This window comes from Dromaius novaehollandiae, chromosome 10, assembly GCF_036370855.1.
Source record: "Dromaius novaehollandiae isolate bDroNov1 chromosome 10, bDroNov1.hap1, whole genome shotgun sequence".
Taxonomy (NCBI): domain Eukaryota; kingdom Metazoa; phylum Chordata; class Aves; order Casuariiformes; family Dromaiidae; genus Dromaius; species Dromaius novaehollandiae.
This window is the reverse complement of record NC_088107.1, coordinates 17,162,973-17,186,035: the sequence shown is the minus strand read 5'-3', so window position 1 is coordinate 17,186,035 and position 23,063 is coordinate 17,162,973. Positions and strand designations below refer to the sequence as shown.

Below are 23,063 nucleotides of genomic sequence, written 5' to 3'. Positions count from 1 at the left end.
GCAGTAGCCGGGAGCTGGCGCGGGCTGCCCGGTGCGGCCGGGACCCCTGCCCGCTTAGGGACCGCGGCGGCCTTTTCCCATGGGCATAGATACGCCTTTGCTGTTAATTAGGCAACTTTTTAAATTTATTTTTTGTATGTCTTTTAAAAATAGTGGACTACAGGTTGAAAACAAATATAGAAATTTTGGTTATTCTGATTTCATTAGGCTTTTTCAGCAATTTAACATTTTCAGTGAGAAAATTCAGATGTTGTGTATGTTCTGGTGCAGAATGGAAAAAAAGAAAAAGAACTGTAAAGCCTTAGCACCCTGGGGAAACAGTGTACCACCCAGGTTCGATATATCAATCATGTTACTATGTGCAACTTCTCCCTCAGTGCCTCATGGAAAAATATTCTAATCTTAATGAAAAATCAAAGCAAAAGTCTTACCGATAGACAGTTCTCAATCCAAAGAATATTTCCGTGTGGTACAATACCTTATGTAAGAACTTTACCACTGTGTTATTATGGAAACATTTCCTTTGCAATGTTATTTCAAGAAAATTAGTTCCTGAAAGGTAAAGATTGTACACCAATAGAATAACGTGATGGTAGCAAAGTTCTGTGTTAAATGGAAGGAAAGATGGTTTCAGAATTTTAGTGCCTCGGCATCTCCCCTTTTTGCCGTGCTTCCTGCCTACGAGCCTTATTACTACTGGGCATGTTGTTTTTCAAGTCATCCTTAGTGGAGGTGTAAATAAAACCAAAAGCTACAAGTATATTATTTCAGAGCACAGTATTTTCCTGCTTATAATAAAAATATTGAACTGATTACGTAAACATTTGTTGCTTGGATGAGATATTTTCAGTCATTTCAAAGTGTTAGTGACATAATTGGAAATATTGAAACTTTGATTCGGTAGATGCAGACAGAGTGGATTTGTTGTAACTGATACTCTTCAATTGCAATGGAGTCCATAAGTGGTGCTGTAATAGGAGCCCTTTTATTCCCTGGAAATGCTGCAAATCTTACCATGATTTTTACATCCTTAATCCTTGCAAGAATCTGTGGGATTATCCTTTGATGCCTCTGTGTAAAATATTTATTTTTCAGTAAAAAATAGCTTTCTTTACATGATGCACCTAATTACTGTAATCTTTGTGGGAGGACTGCGTGTCTGCAGAAAGGAAGAAACTCACGACACAGGTAGCATTAAAATGCAGCCAGAGACCAGGCCTTCCAGAAGACCTAACAGCAAACCAACTGGTCCTCCAGTGCAGATAGCAAAGAAAAATTGTATAATTCAGGTTGTGACTACTGAGCATTAGGGTTTTTTTCTGGAACAATTTAATGAGCATTAGTGATATAACAGAAGCAGGTCTCAGGTGCCCGAAGGAGCCAGCTGTAGGAGATGATGTGCTGGTTGTGCCCCTCGACAGGTGCTGGTGTGCCAGATGATGAGATCTGGGAAGATGCTGTGGCCACCAGTCTCATGCGGACTCTGAAATCTTTGTGCAAAAGAGCAATACAGTAGTGGGAGGTGATGTGTGGAGGGATGGGCTGAGGAGCGGCGAAGCAGCTATCGGCAGGTCGCTCGGGGAGCAGCAGGTCTGATGTGCCTGCAGCCAAGGGCGGCCCTGCTGGTGTGCGGAGCCATCGCTGCAACCCTCGGCGCAAGAGGGAAATCCAGGGAGGCAAGAGCAGGCGGGTACTGGTGTCCCGTTAAACCTCCCGTGTTCCTGCCGGGGCACCGCTGGGGAGAGCCTTGGGCCCCTGGGCGAATGTCTCGGCAGCCAGTAAGTACCAGTCTGCTGAGGGAACAGGCACCGGGGTTTCACCGTCAAACGAAAAGGTTGGCAGGGGAAAGGAGCAGCTTCCAAATGCTGTTTATTGCCGCGATAGGAAAGGGCAGCGAGCGAGCAGGAGGAGCTCAGCGGGGAGGGTTGTGGCCGCCCAGCGCGGCCGGGGCGAAGGCTGGGGCGGCGGAGGCGGGCAGCGAGCAGCGAGCAGGGAGGCCGGCGGAGGGCTCTGCGCCCGGGTGCCGCGCTCTCACCCTGCTCTGACCTCTCCAAAGCCTTCGCTTGGCACCGCTGTGCGGCGGGTACCAAACGGCGTCAAAGCGCTGCTCTCTGGCAGAGCCTCTGTGAGACGCTGGCCCGCGCGGAGCACTTCTGAGTCATGTCTGCCTTAGGCTCCTCTCTCTGGAAACCAGATGGCAGCTCCCAGTTGACTTTTGCTCCTTATTTAGCTTTGGAATGATCAAGGAAAAATGTTTTTGGTGTGGTGCTAGAGGGGAGTCGGTGGCATTTTGTCTAAATTCCCTAATTGAGTTTTCAAACTGCATGTTTCAACTAAAGCTCGTAATAACATTTTTTGTAACCGTGACACATACAGGAAGACTAAGAATAAATTCATCGTAGACAAATTCTTTTCAATTGCTTAAAAAAATATGTATAGCGCTGTTACTCCAGAAGGGCTGGAGGAGACGTCTGGGGGCTTTCCAGCTTTAGAAAGTCTTTGAGATCCAAGTTGCCGTGTAGTGTTTTGGGAGATAGTACAGAAAGAGTTTCAGAGACTCCTTTTCTAAGGGAGCTCTCAGAGAAGGACCCAGGGACCATCTTTTTTTGTAATGACTATGAAGAAGGGAAGAGAGGTGCACATAGACACTCCCATGTTGTGCAGATCCTGAAGTGAATTTTAACACTCTGTCTCTACTAGAAGACTTTTTGTATGTGGGACTGTGATGGCAACTTTCTGTTTCTATGCAAAACCCTCTGAAACCTGTGTTCTTAATGGAGAATAGTGATATACTAAGTGAAAGCTGTTTGTTCTAATCGATCCCTTGCATTTTCTTGACTTGCACGAGAAGTGTGTATAGATGCAAACTGCACATACGATTTACAGATGAAGAGCCAGTGTGAATGGATGCTGCTCAGTGAAACTGTTGGTATGGCATATATACACACCGGCCCTAAATCTCAGTAAATCAAGTAAGCCAGTTAATATTCAAGACTAAGTTGAGACACTTTCTGCCGTCATATTTAATACTTACAGTATTGCACTTCCTTGAGAAGATTATTTTGTGGAAGGTTAGACCACTGCCACCCAAAAACCTGTGGGGTAAGCAAGCATGTGAATTTACAATTCATTAACTACTGTTTGGTAGCTGTTCGCTGTCGATGTAAATTACGTCAGATGTTCATGCTTGTTGGCGTGATCTGCTCTTCAGTTCATTCACATCCTTAGTTTGTTCTGTTGCATAGCTGTACCTTTTTAAAAAATAACCGTGCACAGTCAAACACTGAAGTAACTTTAATTTTGGCAATGTTCTGCTTATCTGTCTTACAAGAGTGTTGGAAACTGAGGCAGGCTCCCGCGCCCGCCTCTGCCCCTGTGGTCGCATCGGGCCAGTCCATCCCGTCCGAGAGCAGAAGGCGAGACTGTTGCCTTTTCCCCTTCCAGAAATCTTTTTCTCCCTGTTTCATTTCCCTAGCTGTGCTTCAGGGGGTGTTACCTGCTAGTAGTTTCTGTTCTTTAGTACATTGTTGGTATCATTATTTCTTTGTTCAAAACGCCTGTCCTGCAGAGCTGAGCTAGATGCTCAATATTATTTCTTCGCTATTTCCTCAGATCTTTAAGCTCTACTTTTTGCCTCCCTTAATGTTTCCCTCATGTTTAATTTAAATAACTTGCCTTTTATCTTGGTCCGTCTAGCTGCTTCTGCTGTCTTCCTTTGAGTTCCTTTCTGCAGTACGGTCCCATCGTTGCAGCCAGTATTCCTGTTTTTTCCTAAGCTTATGCATACAAGAGCTATTTTGAAGCGCTGCTGTCTACTGTGGCTCCTCAGCTTTGATTATGCCAATCTCAGATCAAAATTCGTGTTACAGTATTTCTAAAATATTTTCTGCTGAGAACAGCAGACTTTCACTTTATGGAAACGTGAAAGATTTCTGCAAGTGGATTGTAAAAGTCGACTATCTTGGTAGATTATATCAGTGCAAATTACTTGTGTTTGTTTTTCTTGGACTTTTTCTTTTAAGATGGAAAAAACAGTACAAGCTATGCGTGTACGAGACCGGTGATACGCTGCCGCTGGTGGAAGCATCGATGTTAGGGGTCGAGTAAAAGGCGAACGGTGTCCTTGTGTTGTGAGATCTCCGGTTAAAGAGAGAGCTTTGTGTCACTGAGCGTTGTACATGTAACGCTGATCGGGGCGGAGAGACAAATGCCTTCAAAACCGCAAGGATTTTATGCGGTAGCCGGAAAGCTGCGTCGTGCCTGAACCCGGGGAAGAGGAGGTGGTGCTCGGCATCGCCCGAGGCCGCTCTTCCCCCCTCCCCGAGGCCGGGTTCCCCCGCGCCCCCGTGGGGCACGCAGGCTCCCCCGGGAAGGGCCGCCGGGAGCTCAGGATGGCAGGTTGTCCCTTTGTGGAAAGCCGGCGGTTTTGTATGATTTGTAAGTTTTTGTGGTTTAGACAGACACAGTTTGGAGGGAGGGAGAGAGAGAGGGAGACGGCACTTTCTCAGGAACTGAATATGCAATCTCTTCTTATCCCTTGGTTTCAGTGCTTTAATTTTAGACAGACTATTTTTAAGCAGCTTGAAACACAAAAATGTTTGCTTTTTTCCGTTTAAAAGAACCCCCTGTTGTGACACAGCATGACTCAATCTTTTTATAGCCACATCAAATGCTTGTTGCTTGGGATGTTGCAGAAATACGCAAACAGCTAATGGGGCAGGAAGGAGAGCCCAGGGGCTGCGCTCGTGACCCGAGGTGGGGGCAGCGGCAAGCCTTCGGGAGATGAACAAAGCCTCATCCATGCTGCTCGTTCCTGCTGAACAAAACAGTAATTCGCTTTAACCCTAGTATACTGTAAATGGTATAGAAAGTGCTCAGTACATGGGAAATGTTGCAGGTCTGCAGTACTGCGTTAGCAGTAGTTGAATGATTAGATTTGCTCCGATTTGGTGCTCCGTGCCGTCACCCCTGTGTCTTCAGGAAAACGCCCGCATCCCGTGGTACCAGCGCAGCAATCGCCCGAAACTGTTCCCAGGCGGCTGTTAGGGCAGAGCGACAGGGTGGCGGGAGGAGGAGTGTTTTAGGCTCTGGGAGCCGGTGTTGCTCTGGCGCGGGCGGCGGGGCGGCGGTTGTTGCGGGCAGTAAGGAGGAGGCTGGTGCGGGCGGCGGGGCGGCGCTGGGGGTTTCCTCGCAGCCGGGGCGCGGGCAGGTGAGGTGCGACAGCGCTGCGACGGCGCCGCCAGCTCAAGTATTATTCTTGTCAGTGCGAAGCTGATCTGATTCTGAGCCTGAGACAGCAGCGGAGGGAATAGCAAAAGCTGGCAGCGGGGCAGCACCGCCTTCAGCTGCTGCCGGCCCGGCTCGGCCCAGCCCAGCCCAGCCCAGCCGCTCGCGGGCAGCCTGGGCCCGGCAGGCCTGCTGTGCAGAGCCGGCTGCTGGCGGCGGCCCCGCGGCCGCCTTGTGTTTCCACTTCCGTGGCTTTTCTCCAGGCTGAGCTTCTGAGGGCCTTTTGCAGGCTGTTGATGTGTTTTTGGTTGTTGTATTCTTTTAATCTGCCAGGCTCATCTTTTTTCCACTCCTCAGCCTTTGTTTTGCGCTGACACAAAGCCTTGCAGTTGTTTGTTTATGGTGCGGTTAGATCACATCTTTCCCGAGAAAGCCGGGGAGGACGAGACTCTTGGCCGAGGCCGGGCCGCAGCGGGGCGCGGGGCCCCAGAGCGGGGCGTGAGCCTCGGCCTTGGCCCCGGCGCGGTCTGGCCGCCTGAGGAGCCTCGCGGCGGCGGGCGCGTGGCACCGTTCCTGCCGGCCCTTCGGCTGCCGGCTCGGCCGCCCCGGGCGGCTGCAGGAGGCCTCGGGGTCCCGGGGCCGGGGAGGCTGGGGGCGGCAGAGCCCATCCGCGGCCGGGCGCCTCGCCTGCACCTCGCCGCGGAGCAGCTGCTGGGTCGGGTGGGCACCTCGGGGTGAGGTGCCTCTGCGTTAGCATTATGCATTTTTGCGTGGATGGGAGAGAGCTCTAGCTAAAATACAGGTCGTCCTCGCGAAACGTGCAGGAGGAACAGCGTCTGTGTCCGTCCTGCGCCGGCGGCGGCAGGTCGGCACTGAGGCACTGCCGCCCTCCGCCCTCCCTGCCCAGGGCCGCTCGCTTCGCCTTGTGTTTTCACAGCAGAATAGACAAACCTGCTTAGCTATTTCACAGTGAAATCATATTTTTGGTAGTGAAGACTGATAAATGTAACTTCTGTGAAAATTTAGGCTAAAGAAACAACTAATATTGGTACAACCCCTATTTAAAAATGATTCTACTAGCTTGCTCTTGTCCGCAGGGGCTGTAAGGATGAAATCCATGCAGAGCATCAAGGCTCAGAGAAGGATTAAAATCTGAAATGTACTTTGTTTGGGTCTTCTTTCCATAGTTAAAATAATCTCGCAAGAAACCCTGTGTCCTGGAAGTGCAGCAGAGCAGGAGAGTCAGAGATGAAAAATTTCACTTTTGACCACATAAGATCAGCGTGTGTCTTTGAGCCAGAGTTCGTATTTCAGGCAGCCTCTGAACAGCACATGAAACTGGGGGAATCACTGCTCCAATTGCTACCTATGATATTCTTTATTCTTATTAGACCCTGCTTGCTGGGTTGTCTTGATTTATCTGTAGCTCCTTTGGAGAGTGCCGTGCACGGCTTACTTTGTGGTGTGGTGGGAGGCAGAGCCTTCCTGCTGCTCTCACGCTGCTTCGAGTTTTCTGTGCCATTAGCAGATCCTTTTCCATCCGCTGTCTGTGCGTCTTCATTCGTAATGCAGCAATATCAGTCCGTGGGATTAATATATGAAAATCACCTTCCTTTTCTATGAAGTTCTTGTTCTACTTGATTAGTTGTGGTTTTGCCAAGTCCATGCAGCTTTTTGCAAACCTGATTTAGTGTACCGCATGAAGCTGTCGGTTAAAGTCCACACCGTACATACATATCACAGTATTTGTTTCCCATTCTGAAAATAATCTATAAAGGCTTTCACTTACTATAATACTTTGGAAGGATGTTTAATGCACATTTCTATTATTTGCTTTTTGAAGAAGTTTTGAAAATGGAATGAAAGCACCACAATTTTAAAGTCTGTATCCTTGCCCTTCAGTAAACTGCAGCACTGGAGAGGTCTGAAGATCTGCTGTTTTGACTGCTGCGACTTGGTCTTTGTTTAGTTGATTTATTACAGGAAGATTTTTTTGTGTTTCAGAAGCATATAAAAATAGCGAGGTGATAGTGCCAGCTGGAAGTGGTTAGAGCTGATGGAGTCAGGTTGGAGCCCGTAGTTGTCGGCTGTGGCTGGCAGCGCGGGAGCTTGGGACAGGTTGTCCCGTGGGAAGCCAGCTCCCGGCTGCGTGCCCGGGCCACGGACACGCTGGCCCCCGCGCAGGAGGGGGCCCGGCCCCGGCACCGTCCGACCGGCCCTCGGTTCCTGCGAGACGAGAAGGTGCAACGCGACCACTGACAGTTAGTTGCTCCTGACGCTGGGGCTCGTATCTCATCTTCAGGAGAAGTCCAGCAGTCATCTCCTGTCGATGATTTGCTGCTTCTCCTTGTATTTACGCGTAAGGCCGTGCTTTCAGGAAAATAAGTAGTCCCAAACTAGTGGCAGAAACGGCTGTGTTGAGTGCGACATGCTGTTGATGCGGACTGCTCCGTGCTGGCGCTCTCGTGTCCTGCGCGCCGGAGCTCTGCTGGCCGTTTCGCCGGTGGCCTCGCCGTGGCCGCCCGGTCGCAGGCAGCGACAGGCACGGGCTGGCCCAAAGCCTGCCCTCGCCTCAGCCCCGTGCGCGGTCCCAGGCGTCTCGGTGAGCTCAGTCCTCTCCTCGTTGAATTTATTGGGTCTGATAACGTTGCTTTCAGTGGAAGCCTGATTGTTTTCCCACTGTCTCACTTCTTACGCTTTTCCTTTAGCTTATTAAATTATGTGATATGTGATATGATGACCGTCATCCTCGGTATTTATCTTGACACTGTGCCTCTTTGTCCATGCTGCCGGTCCCTTTTTCCAAGTATAATGTCTGAAATAGCTGATGAGTACACTGAGGGAAGTTATGCTTTTCTGCTGGACTTCTGTTTTCTGAAATAACCTGACCTTCAGCTGATCTTTCAGTCACATGTCTTGTAACAATTTCCCAAAATTAATTGGTTCCTTCATTTTCTCAGTGCTTCCAGATCGTCGCTTCCATTGTGCTAATAGAAACTTGGCAAGTCTTAGGCAAACTAAATGGGTTTTAAGAATATTATTTTAAATAAGTTAATGTAAGGTTGTGCATGTTCAAGAGACTTGCTGAGTTTGTAGGCTTTTAAATATATTTACCTCTGCTATAGGGCACTTGAAAGTGTTCTGTTTCATTCAGGGTTACAGCTGTTCTGTGTGGTTAGCAGCAGCAGAGCCGAACTGGCAGTAGCAGTGACTGGAGACCTAGTAAAAAACACACACAAATGTGTGTTCTTAGCACAAATAATTCAACCTGAGATAAAAATCCAGTTGGTCCTTGTTTTTTATGTCAGATAGTTTGTTCAGTTGAGATGAGGCCACCATACAGGCCTGACTCCACGGGCTGATGTGCATTAAATCCATGTCTTCATTAGTTTTTGATATTTTTTCCCCCCTAATAGTTGCAGCAAAGTTTGTGGAAAGAAACTTAACTCTGAGACTGCGATGAGCACTTTTAGCCAGCACTACCTAAAATCAGAGCCTCGTGCTTTCCGGGCTCCGGTTGTTGCTCCCGCCCCGGGGGTACGAGTGCCTGACTGTTGGTGCGAGGGAAGGGCTCGGTAGAAGCACTTTTGGGTTAGGACAGTTGCATCGGTGGTGGGTCGTTTGCTAGTGCAGAAGTGCTGTGCATGCTGAGATTGCACCTCTGGAAATCACTGCCTCCAACCGCTAAATGCTTGAGTGTAGCTGTACTATTCCCACTATCAAAATTTTATAATTTATATTGTGTAATTGTGCATTATCGTACTCTGCAAAATACTTTAAAATAGGAACTTGCTTGTATTCTGATGAATATGGCTTTGTCCCATAAAATGCATGAGAGCAGTGTAGCCAAATCTCAGTGTTTGAAGTTGTGGTGTTAAAAGGTGGGGGGAGTACATCAAATTGCCGCTCTGTTGGCCACATCTTCCTTACGTGCTTTACAGCATACATGATAATGTGCCTATGTAAAACGTATTAATTTCAGTATTACCAATTTCAGTAGGATGCACACCAAATTTGACAAAAAAAGACAAAAGGGCAGAACTGATTTTTCTGCCAGGCTGCAGAGGGTAGGTTTGGGATCGGAGAGTGGATTTATAGTTTAGTTAATTGCATCAATCTGGAGTGGATTTTAATCAGTTTATGAGTGTATCGACAGAACCTAGTTACTGTTCAAATCAGCTGGAGAAAACAGGTTTTGGTTTCAGCTGGTACGACTTGAAATGTCACAAGTTTTCAGGAGCATCCTGAAATAGTAGTCTCCGAGCGTGGGGAGCAAATGTCTATTTAGATGTCAGTTAAGTGCAGTGACTAACAGATGAGAGCTGTTAAGACATGCAGCGTGTAACGTAATCTGCAGAACATCACTGAATAATTTCTGCGTCAGGCCCACAGCTTCCATTTGGGCAACAGCAGATGTATAGGTTTCACTTGAACACTGCAAAGGCTGGAGAGCCTACCATATCCCTATTTGATAGTTCAGATGGTTGGTTATCCTCACTATAATAGTTGCACTCTAGTAGTGTAATTTTTGCATCCTTAGCTTCCAATAACTGTACCTCAGTTGGAATAACGGGATTTTTCTGCTAGATCTGGAAATGCCTGCCATCCGAAAGCCCTTCTGTGTGTAGACATTACAAAACCTCATCAAACGACGTTCTGATCTTTGAGGGCGGTGCGATGCTTTGGTTAACAGTTGAGAGGTGGGAAAGCTGACATCATTTGTGTGTGCTCTTACACGTGCCTGGATCGAGCAACAGAATTCAATGTGAGGAAAATATTTGGGAAGTTGGAATTTGAGTGGATGGTTTGCAGTTATTTAAAGCTCATGAGAAACATAGTAACCTTTTTGCTGTTTGTTGTACTTTCCTGCAGGGCAGCAAAGGACACTACAGATACCACTGGCAGAGCCACAATGTCAAGCAGAGCGGAGTGGACGATATGGTCCTTCTCTCCAAAATCACCGAGGACTCTATAGTGGAGAACCTAAAGAAGCGATACATGGATGACTATATTTTCGTATCCTTTACGGCGTTGTTTCTCCTGGGGCCCTGTGGACTTGCCGTACGTGTTCTGTTTAAGCAGATTACTCAAAGATCCTCGGCATTTTATGTGAAAGTTCATTGGAGATTACACAAAACGTTTTGTAATCTGAGCTAATGTGAGTGTTGAAATTAAGATCTGAAAAATTCGTTTAGGGTATTCTTTCTGATACTCAGTACTGCTCCTGTCATCGTTGCAGATAGGCTTACAGCTCCATATATTTACATATTCACATGAGCCCTGAACTTAGTTCAGTGACGCTACTTCCGTGTTCAAGAATTAGTAAGTTTAAGCCTTATATACATTTCATGATAATCATATTGTCTTCTTTGCCTCCCAGATTCTGATGCTTTCAAAATAGCATTTCTTCTGTGACATAACCCTGTTCTACAGCTTGGTCTGGAATTGTTAATATGATCAGTGATGGACTGATGGAAACAGGGGAACATCTGTAAAACTACAGTATCTGGGCTTGAATTGGGTTTTTTTTACTATGATTAATGAAAATATGAAAGATTAAAATACCTGAACATATAACCCAAAAGGAAAAACAGATATTAGCAGTAAAAGTTTGCTTTTCTTTTGGAAATGTATCAAAGGACTTCCTTGATATAAAACACTAGTCACTATTTCATTTTTAGCTTTCACAATATAACATGAGCTGCAGTGACAAATTTGGTAGACTAGTCAGTGTAATTATCTGCTAGATGGTGATTCTGTTTCTCCTCCTGCTTTAGCCTGGTCTTCATACTTCCCAGAAGAATCTGGAGAATAGTTTCCTTGAAGAGTTTAATATTTGTTGCAGAAAGAGAGAGAAATTTAACATCTCCTGGCTATTTCCACATGTTCAGACAGTAAGAGCTAAATAACAACTCAACTTGGTCAGGACTGAGAGAGAAGTAGCGCTGCAGTTGCATGGCGTTTCCATCCCAAACTGCCTAAGCTTTTCATATGCATGTGCTCACATTTCTGTGTATTCTCTGTTCAGGAAAACAGCACCATTAACAACTTTGCCATATAGAAATGCAATAAAGTTAGGCATGATTTGTCAAACTGATAGTACAGGGGCAGAAAATCGTGTTCTTGCTGTTAGTAACACGTTGTTAGTAACACGTCTGTTAGTGACAGAGACGCGTTTGTCCCTTTGGAGCACTTCACGTTCTCCAGCTCTTGGGAACTTTGTGCTCATGAAAGCATTTTACACTTTTTTTTCTTATAAAATGTAAAAGCTTTACATAAGAGATGGTCTTTCTGCTGAAGCAGGATTAAATGTGTTTTCCAGAGGGATTTGTGGTTACATGAGGTATCATATTCTACTTTTAAAGCATTATAATTCCTTTGTGTGGGGAAAAAAGACGACTCCTTTGCAGTTCTTTGCAGGCTTGTCATTCTCCATGGGAGATCATCTCTTGAATCTTTCAATTGTTTGTGTGTCCACCCATGAATGAGTGTTTCTCTGTGCCACTCTGCATTGAGATTACCAAAGCTCCCCAGAAAATGCTGACATTGTTTACCAACAGAAAACTGTCACTTTAGATGTTTATACTGACACGATGAATGCTTGATTTATTATACTGGAGACCCGGATGTTGTCCGTCTTCTTTGAATTAAATTAAAAAATGTGTGAAGAAAACACTGCAGATTAACAATACAGAAATTATGTTCACTGATTTGTAGTTCTTCTCTGACTAACATGATACTAATTTGTGCTGTGGCACCATAATAATATATTCTTATGTAAAAAATATTTTAGTTTTCCCACTTCTGTACAGAAAGCTTAGACAGTAAGTTTGCCTATGAGCAAATCCAGATCGTTAGGTGAAACCTGCAGTACGGTATTTTGGACTCGCTTCCCTGGGTACACTGCCAACCCCAGCATACACGGACCAGTCCTGCCTCTAAAGTAGTCTCAGTTGCTTCATACGTGTATGTAGCAACTCTAACTCCAGAAGTTTCTAAAGTATTTGTATGTGATAAATGGAGATGTATGTATGATATATACAGAGGAATTCTCTCTCCTATCAGTGAGATGAAGCTACCATCTAGAGAAGAAAATTGCAGGCTCTTACAAAGACGCATAACTATATCACAGTTTAGGGAAGGAGATAAAGTGTTTTGTGCCCTTTTGATTCTGTAGAGGGGATTTCAGGCTGCTGAAAACGATCTAAACTGGATTTTAGCTAGACTGGCAGATTCGCTCCGTCAGTGCTGGACTGTTTAAGCTGCCTGCTCTGGCTGTCCGTGTTGTGCTCTGCTGGAAATCGCCTCCACCGCAGCAGGGAGACTGACATGAAACCTGTGGTTGCTTCGCCAATAGCCCCGTTGCAGTTTAGTGTGTGCGCGAAGGGGGTTTGTGTTCAGGATGCTGGGTTGTGAGCTGGCCTGGCAAAGCGCAGGCGCGGGTCTGCCGCTGCCGCCCTCGCGGCCAGGAGTGCGGGGAAAGCCAGCGGGCAGAGCAGCGCTGGGGTCGCAGCCCCCCGGCCGCCCTCAGCAGAATTCTGTGAAACACCAACGTTCAAAACGTGGCAAAAATGCTTCATGGGACTGACGATAGCCTGAAACTCAGTGTCGTCTTGCAGGGCAGCCTGCAGAAGACGACATGCTCCTCTCTAGGGACAGTTAATAAAATAACCGCACGTGCCAGCTCCCCCTCTGGTACGTGCAGCTGAGTAATCATCCCGTTTTGCTCAGTGCTGGCTGTTTCCATCCGTCTGTGCACGCTCAGCACTGTCTCTGCGCGATCAAAATCTGTCACTGTAGCTAATTGTGAAGGTCAAAACAACCTTTTCCAACACTGACAAAATGACCCTTACAAAGCGGTGAAACAGTTCAAATATACCATTTCCTTTTTCTATTTTTATTCGGATTGTGTCAGATTTGGGCTGCCAGTACATGGTTTTTAAACTTAGCTTGTCCTAGGAGGATGAATATTTTGACGTTGTAAAAGTATCCCATTGCATGATTTGTTTATATTCTTGTAAGCCTAGTAATTTCATTTTTATTACAATTGTTGCAAGCCATGGTTATTTAATATTACTTTGAAGCTGTGTTGTTTTATATAATATATAAAAAGGTTATATGGCAGTCACTAGTAATAAGATTTTATGAAATTATAGTTACTGAGACAATCTTGCAGACCTTAACTGCTTTTGAATACAGACATACATTGGCTCCGTACTAATCTCTGTGAATCCTTTCAAGCAGATGCCATACTTTGGGGAAAAGGAAATTGAGATGTACCAGGGAGCTGTAAGTAAAAGACACTGTAATGCACCGCAGCGTTCGGGGGCCGGTAAAGATGCTCTGCCCGCTTGAGCACGTGGAAGCGTTCGTTGCTGGGCTTTGCAGGTGCTGGCCTGCGAGAGCTCGGCTGGTGCCGTCACCACGTAGGGCATCTTGGGGTTTAATTGCCTGGAACATCGAATCAGTATTTCAAGAAAATTCTTGTAATGATTAACTCTGATCCATATCAGTTTTCTCTCCTTGGCAAGCCTGTCCTGCTGCCAAGGCAGTTTTTAAGCTAGTGTTATCCTTAAAGTAGTGTGTGTAATAAAGAATGGCCATTAGTGGGTTTGGAGACTATGGTCTGAGATCTCTAAAAGTGGACAAAAAGGAGATGCTAAGATTAGGTGCCAGTTTTGAAAACGTAATGTGAAGAGTGGGTCAGTGTAAGGACGTTAGGGTCTTAGTTTGGTTGCGTGCTCTGCTCGAGTCAGGCGTGTCCGCAGAGGCCGGATCGGGGAAGCCGCTGGGTTCGCGTGGGCTCCGCGGATGAACCGAGGCCGTACAGCACCGGGCTCTGTGCCCTGGCTTAGCTAGTTTATTGTTAGCATGTGACCGCGGGTGGAATAGGCTTAAATTATGTGAGTTTCTCTTGGACAAGTGCTGTATTTCAAGCACAGCCCATTTTTAGAAGAGGGTGTTTACAATAGTTGAGGAGAAAATTATGGATGAGTGAAAGATCTGTAACAAAACCAGAGATTTTGGTTTGTTTTTTTATTAAACAAACAAACAAAAAATTCCTGAGAAAATTCAGTGTAAAGTTGGGAGGCAGAATTGTTTTTCCAGAAAAGTAATTCTGATTTAAATAAGGATTTGTATTGCTCTTTCTGCTTTGTTTAATGCTGTGTTGAAAATATGTTTTATTTCCCCTCCTAGGCACAGTATGAAAACCCACCACATATTTATGCTCTTGCAGACAGCATGTACAGAAACATGATTATTGACAGAGAAAATCAGTGTGTCATTATTAGGTAAGAAAAAGCTTGGTGAAAGAAATCATCTTTTGTCCTGTTTTTATGTTTTTTTTAACTTGAAGAAACTGAAAAGTTTTTTTTTTGTTGTTATATTAATAAAAATCTGCTACGTCCATGATCAGTGAATATTTTGGGGTTTTCTAGAACAGTTATCTTCTGACTCTGCCTTTTGCTGTGAGTGGAATACTGATGGTAACTTAACAGTGAGAAATTGCCTTCTCCCGTAACCAGCTTCATGCCAAATACTGAAATCGCAATAGCTTGAATGACAACATGAGAGATGGGTGAACAACTATAGCAGCTGCAGATACTGTTAAATCCAACACTCTCACGTTGATTGCATTTAATATACTCTGTTTTTAATTCTATTTCTTTTTTTTTTCCTGTCAGAAGTAAGTGTACTTTTGTTCCTTTCGGGAAGTTTGCTCACATTTGCTCAGAGAGCAAAGGGGAGAGATACTAGCAAATTCATTTTGTCCTCACCGTTATTCTGTTTTAATTATTAGGCTGAGGAAATTCGTTGTAGGTGTGTGAGAACTGTTGGTTATACATGTGTGAAGGTCAGCCGGGTGCTAACTAGCAGTCGGCTCCCCGGAGCGCACGCCGCGGGGGCCCCGCTGTGCCTGGCGCCGGCTGCAGCACGGCCCCGCGCTCGCACCTGCCCCCTCTTCCCGAACCCTTCCCTGAGCTCGGCCTCCTCTGGGGAAACTTCTGGTGCCTGGTGCCACGCTGGAGTTACCTAGTCCCGTCTGGTCAAATTCCGACATGTTAAGAATGGGTATAAAGTTGGGATTTATTTTGCTTTTTGAGCCAAATTACATCCCAGAGCTTGGGATGTTTCACATGGAGCTAAATTTATGCTGAAAATATTTCAAGTGCGGTCTTTAAGGTGTGGACTGTGATAAAAAGCACAATTTCTGATGCATTGTTCATGCCCCAAAGTGCAATGAGTGCAGAGGGTCAGATTTTCAGAGAGCTGAGATTCACACTTAACCTTTCCCAATAGCCGCAGGTTTAAACTGTTGCAAGAGTCGTGCTCGAGCGATGGGTGGTGTGCTCTTCGGAGGGCCTGCCCAGTGTACGTGCGGGGGCTTCCCTCTCGGACCTGCGCACCGCCCCTTCTTGTGTCATGCTTGAGCTGCTTGAGATATACTGCAAAACTGAGAAAAGAAAAATCATGTTTTCCAGGGACATTTTGTACAAGTAAATGTTCCTCTTCCCTTCTACATGTTTGTTTGTCCTAATTCTTCTTTGTCATTCTTATGATGAAAACCCCAAAAGCTGGAGATGAGATTTACAGATGACGGTGTTTGATTTTGGGACACCGAAGAATGGTTGTTGTGAAATCATGTGACTTGGCCATTCATAAAATTGATTTTAGTTTGGTTTGATATTTTAATCCTTTTGGCCACATTTCACTTAAATTGTTTAGATACCTCCCACATTTTTCTGATTTTAATGTCATCACAATTTCTAATGACTAGAGCTGGCTTGAAAGAGAGGTTTCTTGAATTGGAGTGTTTCGTTTCCTCTTACATTTTATTTTATTCAGTGGATTTACACCAGAAAGCATTGAGATCCCTGGCAGACTGGAAGCTCCTAAGATCCTGCAGCTCTTGAGTGAACTGGATGTTTTAGCTAGCTGCATGCCCCTACCACTACATCCATTTCGCTTCATAGCTGCCGAGGACTTTCCAGTCTCTGCCCCTGAAATGGTGGTTCTTAAAAACCTGAGGTTTAGTTCTGTCTGTCTGTCTTGGGTCCCACAAAAGTCTGCTGAACCTCAGTGGTTTCAAATGAACTTTTGCATTTCAGTGAACCATCATTTTTCCATGAAAATTTGTCTCATGGGATGTTTTGTTTCCTCTTACGTTACATTTTATTCCATGGATTTTAACCAGAAAGTGATGATGACAGTATGGTTATTATGAGATGCAGACTTGCTTCTCTTGTTCACAACAAGTCTAAATTTGGAGTGACTTCACCAAAAATCCCAGGTGCAACAGAAGAAACAGAGCAAGTTAGTACAGAAACAGGCCCAGGTTTTCTTTTCCCCTCAAGATGGCAATGAAATTTTTTCATGGGACCTGCAAAGAGAGAAAGGAGGAAATCATGTGTACATGGGACTGACTGAGTGTCAGCCCGAAAGGGCTGTGCCTGGCTTGTGGGGCACGAGGAGCCCGGGGAACGGGGACAGCAGGACCGTGGGGAAAGGGGTGGTGCGCGCCTCGGCGGGACGTGTCCTCTGGGCACCCCTCCGGACCTGGGTGGGAAATGCTTTCAGGTCCTAGGGACGAGGCGCGGATTTCCCGGCGGGCAGGGGAGAGCCCGGCAGCGCGGGCGGGCGGGCGGGTCGCGCGGCTTCGCCAGCACGTTTAATCCCAGAATCCCCAGTAATGCATGTAGACACTGACTGGAAAAGTTCATCCTATTCCAAGAGCCAGAGCATTAACTAGGAAAGCAGATCCAAAAGAAAACACAGTTCTCTGAAAAGCTTAATAGATAGTAACTAAATATAATCTTCTTATATGGTAATACTAATTAAAAAAGAAAAACCTCACCAAACGACCTTCCCAGGGCCAGAGAATCCTGTTGCATTAGTGGAATAATTGCAGCATATGTGCGTATGTGTTAAGAAAATTATATGTACACAGGTCTAATTATAGCTGAGGAGCCGAGAGCTCGTTTGACCGGCTGTGCAGCGCGGTGCTCGGCGGCGGGGCAGAGCGTGGGCTCAGGCGGGAGGTGGCCGCGGCTCCCGTGCGTGGCCCGCTCCTCGCCTCCCCGGCGCGGCCCAGGATTGCAGAGGCGGTTTGTTCACGGGAAGCCGCTTACACGTCAGCTGCAGCTTGGTATCTCAATGCGTTTATGTTTTATTGAGGCACGGTGCATTATTTAAGCCTCTGTTGGACCAGGCTTAGAAATGGCCGCTGCAGGAGATCGTTTGCCGTTCTCCCTCACTGGCGATGGTGGCCCTTGCGGAGCAGCCGTGCTGAGTCGTGTCCCACCCAGACGTTAGTCCTGAAGGGTTGGCTGCGGTGGCTTTCAGCCCCTTCTGGACTACCACGGTCCTCTAATGAGCACAGTGGAGTTACAACTCCTGCTTTTCTGTTGAGCAGCAATACATGTCTGTCTTTCAGATTGTTCTTGAAGTCTTACGTTTCCGTAAAGTTGAGGACTTTATTTTCCCTTTCTTTCTGTGATTCCTGCCATGAGATGTTGCAGTTGCTTTAAAGCAGTTTTTCAGTCCTTCTTCTTGTTTTTAATTTTCGTTTACATTCCACCTCCATGGGTCAGTCTTTGGTACTGTAAAGCTATATGTGATGGCTGCATACCTGAAAAGACAATTCAACATCTTAAATATTACAAATGCATGCTACCAGAGAGATCTCGTACCTCACCTCTTTTTTAGTAAGGAACTCATATCTGTCTTAAACTGATCAAGTTCAAAATTTAATATGGAATTTCTAGCCAGCTTCTATATCACAGCTTTCCAGAAGCCTCAAATGATTGACTTTTCTAAAACTTCTTCAGTACAGAATCCAGCTGGAGACGTGGTTGCATTTTAATGAGGAAATGGTATGAACATAAATCTAATGCAGTCAGAAAAGTTAGGCAAAAACTCAGTTGCAGAGGGGAAAAATATTCCACTGAAGTTATGCTACCGAAGTTGCTCTGAACATAATTAAAGAAAGCAAATTTTGTATGTAAGCAAACTAACAAGCTTATCTAAGCACAGCAGAATATTTTACATGTGCAGTGTTCTTTACTTGCAGATCCAAGAGTTCTTTATAAATATTTAGTAATAAAATTTCCATGTTGTCCTGATGGTGTAGATAAGTGTTACTTGTATTGTTCTGTAGCGAGGGAGACTAAATTAAATGTCACTCAGTGAATTAATTTTAGGGAGAAGAATGGGGCTCTGTATGGATGTTGCTTCTCTAATCACTGGATTATATTTCCTCTGGGAAAGAAGGAGCTAAAAATTTTCCCTCTGCTTTTGTAGTTTTATTCCGATTTCAACTAAGGGTTAATTGATGTTGCTGAAAAAAATGTATCTTTTTTGAAGTAGCAAATAGTACTGGAAGAAACAGTATGATTCTGTAATAGTATTAAAGTTTTACCTTTTTTGTTAGTGACTGAGAATACATAATGTTTTTATTTTTAGTAAGTAAAGTCTCTAGGCAGAAAATGATCAGTACCGTAGTTTACTTTCCATAATTCACTTCTTGCTGTTTTAAACCATTTAGCATTTCTTCTTCAGCTTTTAAAAACCCTTGTACTTTCAAGGTATTTAAAATTACCAAGCAAGAAAATGATTGTTGTATCATCTTGCGATAGTTGTAATAGCCGCAGAGTAGTGAGAGGCGTCGGAATTCTGCATGAGAATCACTTGCTGGCGTTGCCACAGTTCCCATGTGGCAGGTGAGTACCTGAGCTTTACTGCGGGCTGGATCCCATCCCCTCGGATAAAGTTACTTCAGTTCATAAGTAATGTATCAGCATGCTGTTTTATTCTGGTTTAATTGGAGCAATTTACTAGTATTCAGTCAATAAACTTTAAAAATGGGAAAAGGTATATGCATGCATAAATCTAAAGCAAACTCTGGAAGGCAATCTTTCAGCCAAATGCATTTAATGTAAAGGACCACTTACATCCAAACAGCGACTATCAATAAAATGGAATTAAGTTCCTCCAGATCAATTTCCATGACAGCCGCTGCAGAGTGAGTACCAAAAGCTACACTTGGTTTGAATACAGCAGAGGGTAGTTTAGGCATTGAAGAACACTGTTGTTTAGCGCTTTCTCTGCCACTGTTCTGAGCACGTCTGTCTTCACTCCCGGTGCCTCTTCCCCCACCGTTGTTCATCCCTTGAAGGTAGCTTAGAGGTAGAGCTTTTAAAATATATTCTAAATGAAAAGTGGACCAGACGTAGGCACGACTTTTGGGACAAGTTTATAAACTTCCCCAGCTGCAGTTGGCTTTACCCATCTTTTCTAAGTTCCCTACCTGACGGCAGGGAGTCATATGATAATCTGTCCATATCTGGATATCTGGAGTATCTCTAAGGGGCAGGATTGCCCTGCGTGCTGCCACGCCGTGGGTGGCCAGGCGTTGCTGGGGGTCTGCGTCGCTGCTGCCCCGCGTGCGCCCTCCCGGTCTGCCTCCCGCACGGCCCCTGGTCGCAGGACAGCACTGTCCCTGCTCTTGGAAAAGCTTTGCAGGAGTACGCTAAACATACAGCATCGCATCTCTTCAGATCTTCAGTTTATTATTGGCAGCTTAAGAATTTTAAGTCTCCAGAGCCCATCTAGTTAGAGGGAAGGAAATGCTGAAACCGGACAAGAGAGCCGACTGCAGCGTACGTAGGCGTCGTGATGAAAGGTCTGCTGCTCGTGGGAGAGGATAACGTGGAGCAGTGCAGAGCACTCATCTGGCTCTAGTGCAGAGTTAGCAGACAAAATAGGAGCCTTCAAAACATGTATTATTTTTTGGTTACATAGCAAAGTACTAGAACAGGTACTTGACCAACATTTGAGAACTTTGAATTTTGGTTTTATGATAGGTTAGAGGAAATTGAAGCTGTCTGAAGCCATTCTGATTCTTAGGGTTAGGCTTCCAAATAGTATAAGTATACGAATATGTATTTTAGGTAGATAATATATTTGTCTTGTATTTTACTAGGGTTAAATTCCAGTTGTTTTGGATGTTCTTTTTGTTGAAAATACTTAATAGAATCTTGCAGAAATGTGTTACTTTTTACTGCTTGAGAAATGATATCTGGTCATATTCATTCGGTGGTTGGCACCAGATCCGTTTCTGTATTCTGCTGAGGACTGCCTTTATTTATAAGCTCAGGAATATGATTCAGGATGGACTGGCTTGTGTGTCTTGTTTTGCAATACAATGAGCAAATTTACTGTTAGCAAATTTTGGTTTGAAGAACTGTTATTTTTAATTCCCAAACTATTGCTGACATGGACTTCTAAATATAGCTTGCCATCCAGCAAACTCAGCCTGTTCCTGTGACTATAGTAGATGCCAGTAATAAAGGTTTTCTTCTCCTTTATGCGTAGGAAAAGATGAATTGGTTTGAATAATAAAAGACATGACACAGTTGAGATGATCAGAAATGTTTTTTCACGTTTTCACGTTTTCTGTCCGATTTGTACAACTGCAGTCAGGAGAAGATAACAGCGTGAAAACATTTCTGGCAAAAATTCCTGTTAGTATTTTTGCATTGTTTGGAAGCTTTAAAGATGTAAAATAATATTTGCAGTTTGGCAGTTTTGGCGAGCTTTTCTAAATTATTGGAGACATTTGGAAATGTCTCCATTACTCATGCTGAGAAGAAGCTGTGAGCTGACATTCTTAGCAAGTCCTTTTGCTGTGCAGGACATGCTGATGTTTCTCTGGCAAATGTAGCTAAAATTTGCTCAGGAAAAGATGTGCGCTTGATCCGCATCCAGGAACAAGTAGGCGCAGGATAGAAGAGTCAATATTCACTGAAATTACACAGAAGCCCAAAGATAGCCCAGTTTTTCACACAAGAAAAAAGGGTTTCAGATATCGCTGTGACATTGAAGCAACATGTGTGTGTTGGTTTTTGTGTTACTATAGTTGTCTAGCCTCAGGGTAAATTATTTACAGTCAAAGCTGACTTTTGCACCAAGATTTTTGCAAGTCTGGAGCACTTCTACTGAAATGAGGATAGCTTTAAGGTATGAAATGAAGTTTTAACATGCCGGTCTTTTTCTCCCTCTCGAGAAGCTCTTGCTAATTGTGAGAAAGCAAATCCACTAATGTTGTAAAATGTATTCACCATTGAAGTGAACACTTTAAAGGAAGGAAGGAATTGTGAAAGCTAGTATGGGATATTAAAACTTCTTGTACCCTGTGTCAAGAGGTACAGGAACAGGAAGGTAGTTCTTCCGTCATTCAGGATGTGATTAATAATGTCTCATTATTTCATTCAGGAACGCCTAAAACAAAAGACTCTTGAACTAAGGTAGGCATCTGGCATGGCATACAAGCCTGAAATCCCACTGAACTTAAATAGGAATTGTGTTCTTGCATACTTGTGCTGTTTTGGGTATCTTGGCTTGAGCATATTTATTTCTCAATTTATATTTTTCTCCTGCTTTTGAAGTCCAACAGAGATGTTGGTGTCCATGCAAGATGTTTCATTCAAAATTATTTATTGACAAACATATCCAAGTGTCCTGCTACAATACTGTCACTGTCTATATGTGACCAACTTGCCTAATGTAAATTTGGTGTATATTTATTATTTTTCTTTGCTGAGGTACCTAGTCATGGTTGAACAAGAGAAACCTTAAATAACTCTGGTGAAAACCAGAGTTACTTGGTATTTGCACTGATCTTCAGTAATGATTCCAGATACGTAGCAGCACACCAGAAAATATCTGTGTGGGAAGACTGCTTGAAAGGAGTGACAATTTATCGTTTTTCTTTCAGTTATATTTTCACTAGAGTGTGTTTCTAACTGGATCATAGTGGTCTGTTCATGTTAGATATTTTAAGCTCTCCGTAGCATTCCCCCTGCGCCGCTGGTATTATCGTGCCTAGGCAGAGTGGCCTTGTGCAGTTGCCTGATTTCCCCGCGGTTTTCACGCTGAACCAGCTAACAGGAGTGCTTTTGTGTTTCTTTCTTCGTAGTGGGGAAAGCGGTGCTGGAAAGACTGTAGCAGCTAAATATATCATGAGTTACATCTCCAGAATCTCGGGAGGCGGCCCTAAGGTGCAGGTGAGTTGATATGGAGTAATGCTGCAGCAAGAGCGGGTCTGCAGACTGACTGCAGGGGCAGCGTGGGAAGCGCCTGCCTTGGCCGCGGCACGGGCAGCAGGGAAGCGCTCTCCCCGCGACGCTTGGCGCGAGCTGCCCCGGGTGCGCGCCAGCCCTCCCGAGCGCGTTCGACTGCAGGGGACGGGGAACCGCTCCCTTAGCCGTGCGGCAGGCACCCGCGCGGGGGAAAGCCACGGGGCCAGAACGGTCTCTGTTAAAAGTTTCACGGCTTCCAAGCTGTGTATCTAAGCATTTAATTATTGTTCTTCACCAATAACAGCCTTGTTGTTGAGAACAGCAACAATCTCCCCGTCGTAGATACGATCTTTTTTCCCCCCGGCTTGGCTTTCTACTGAAAACTGACGTGGCCGGTTGTGTTTTTGTTACTTCCCTTATAAGCTGTATGTATACACTGGAGAGCAAACAGCAGCAACATCGTCTTGATTTATGAGGCAGTAGTGTTTCTAAAAGCTAGCTGAAACGGCAAGTAGTTGCTTTTGTTAATAACCATATCACCAGTGTCTGCTTATCTAGATAAGCCTGTTAACTAAAGCTAATGTAGTGAATTAGCCATGAAATTCCCTTAATGAAGTTACATAAGGTCACTTGTTGATTGACAGACAGTGATAAGTAAGGAGCAGCTGCTTGTACAAGTCTGCTCTTCTTGACTGCTTGCTGTTATTTATTGGCCTTGTTGCAATCTCTGATGTTGAGTGTGTTCTTCCTGTTTAA

General features: G+C 44.9%; 1 protein-coding gene across 3 annotated transcripts in view; it reads left to right on the top strand.

The window, feature by feature from the left end:
- MYO1E (myosin IE) overlaps nucleotides 1-23,063 on the top strand; it is a 100,203-nt gene that overhangs the window by 27,986 nt on the left and 49,154 nt on the right. For 2 of the 3 annotated variants that reach the window (XM_064517454.1, XM_026113345.2), the window contains exons 2-5: nucleotides 10,099-10,242; nucleotides 13,426-13,515; nucleotides 14,425-14,519; nucleotides 22,205-22,292. In XM_064517454.1, coding sequence (XP_064373524.1) covers nucleotides 10,099-10,242; nucleotides 13,426-13,515; nucleotides 14,425-14,519; nucleotides 22,205-22,292 — 417 coding nt within the window. Of the gene's footprint in view, nucleotides 1-9,813; nucleotides 9,992-10,098; nucleotides 10,243-13,425; nucleotides 13,516-14,424; nucleotides 14,520-22,204; nucleotides 22,293-23,063 lie in introns of all 3 variants that reach the window. The other variant, XM_064517455.1, reaches the window with a different exon arrangement.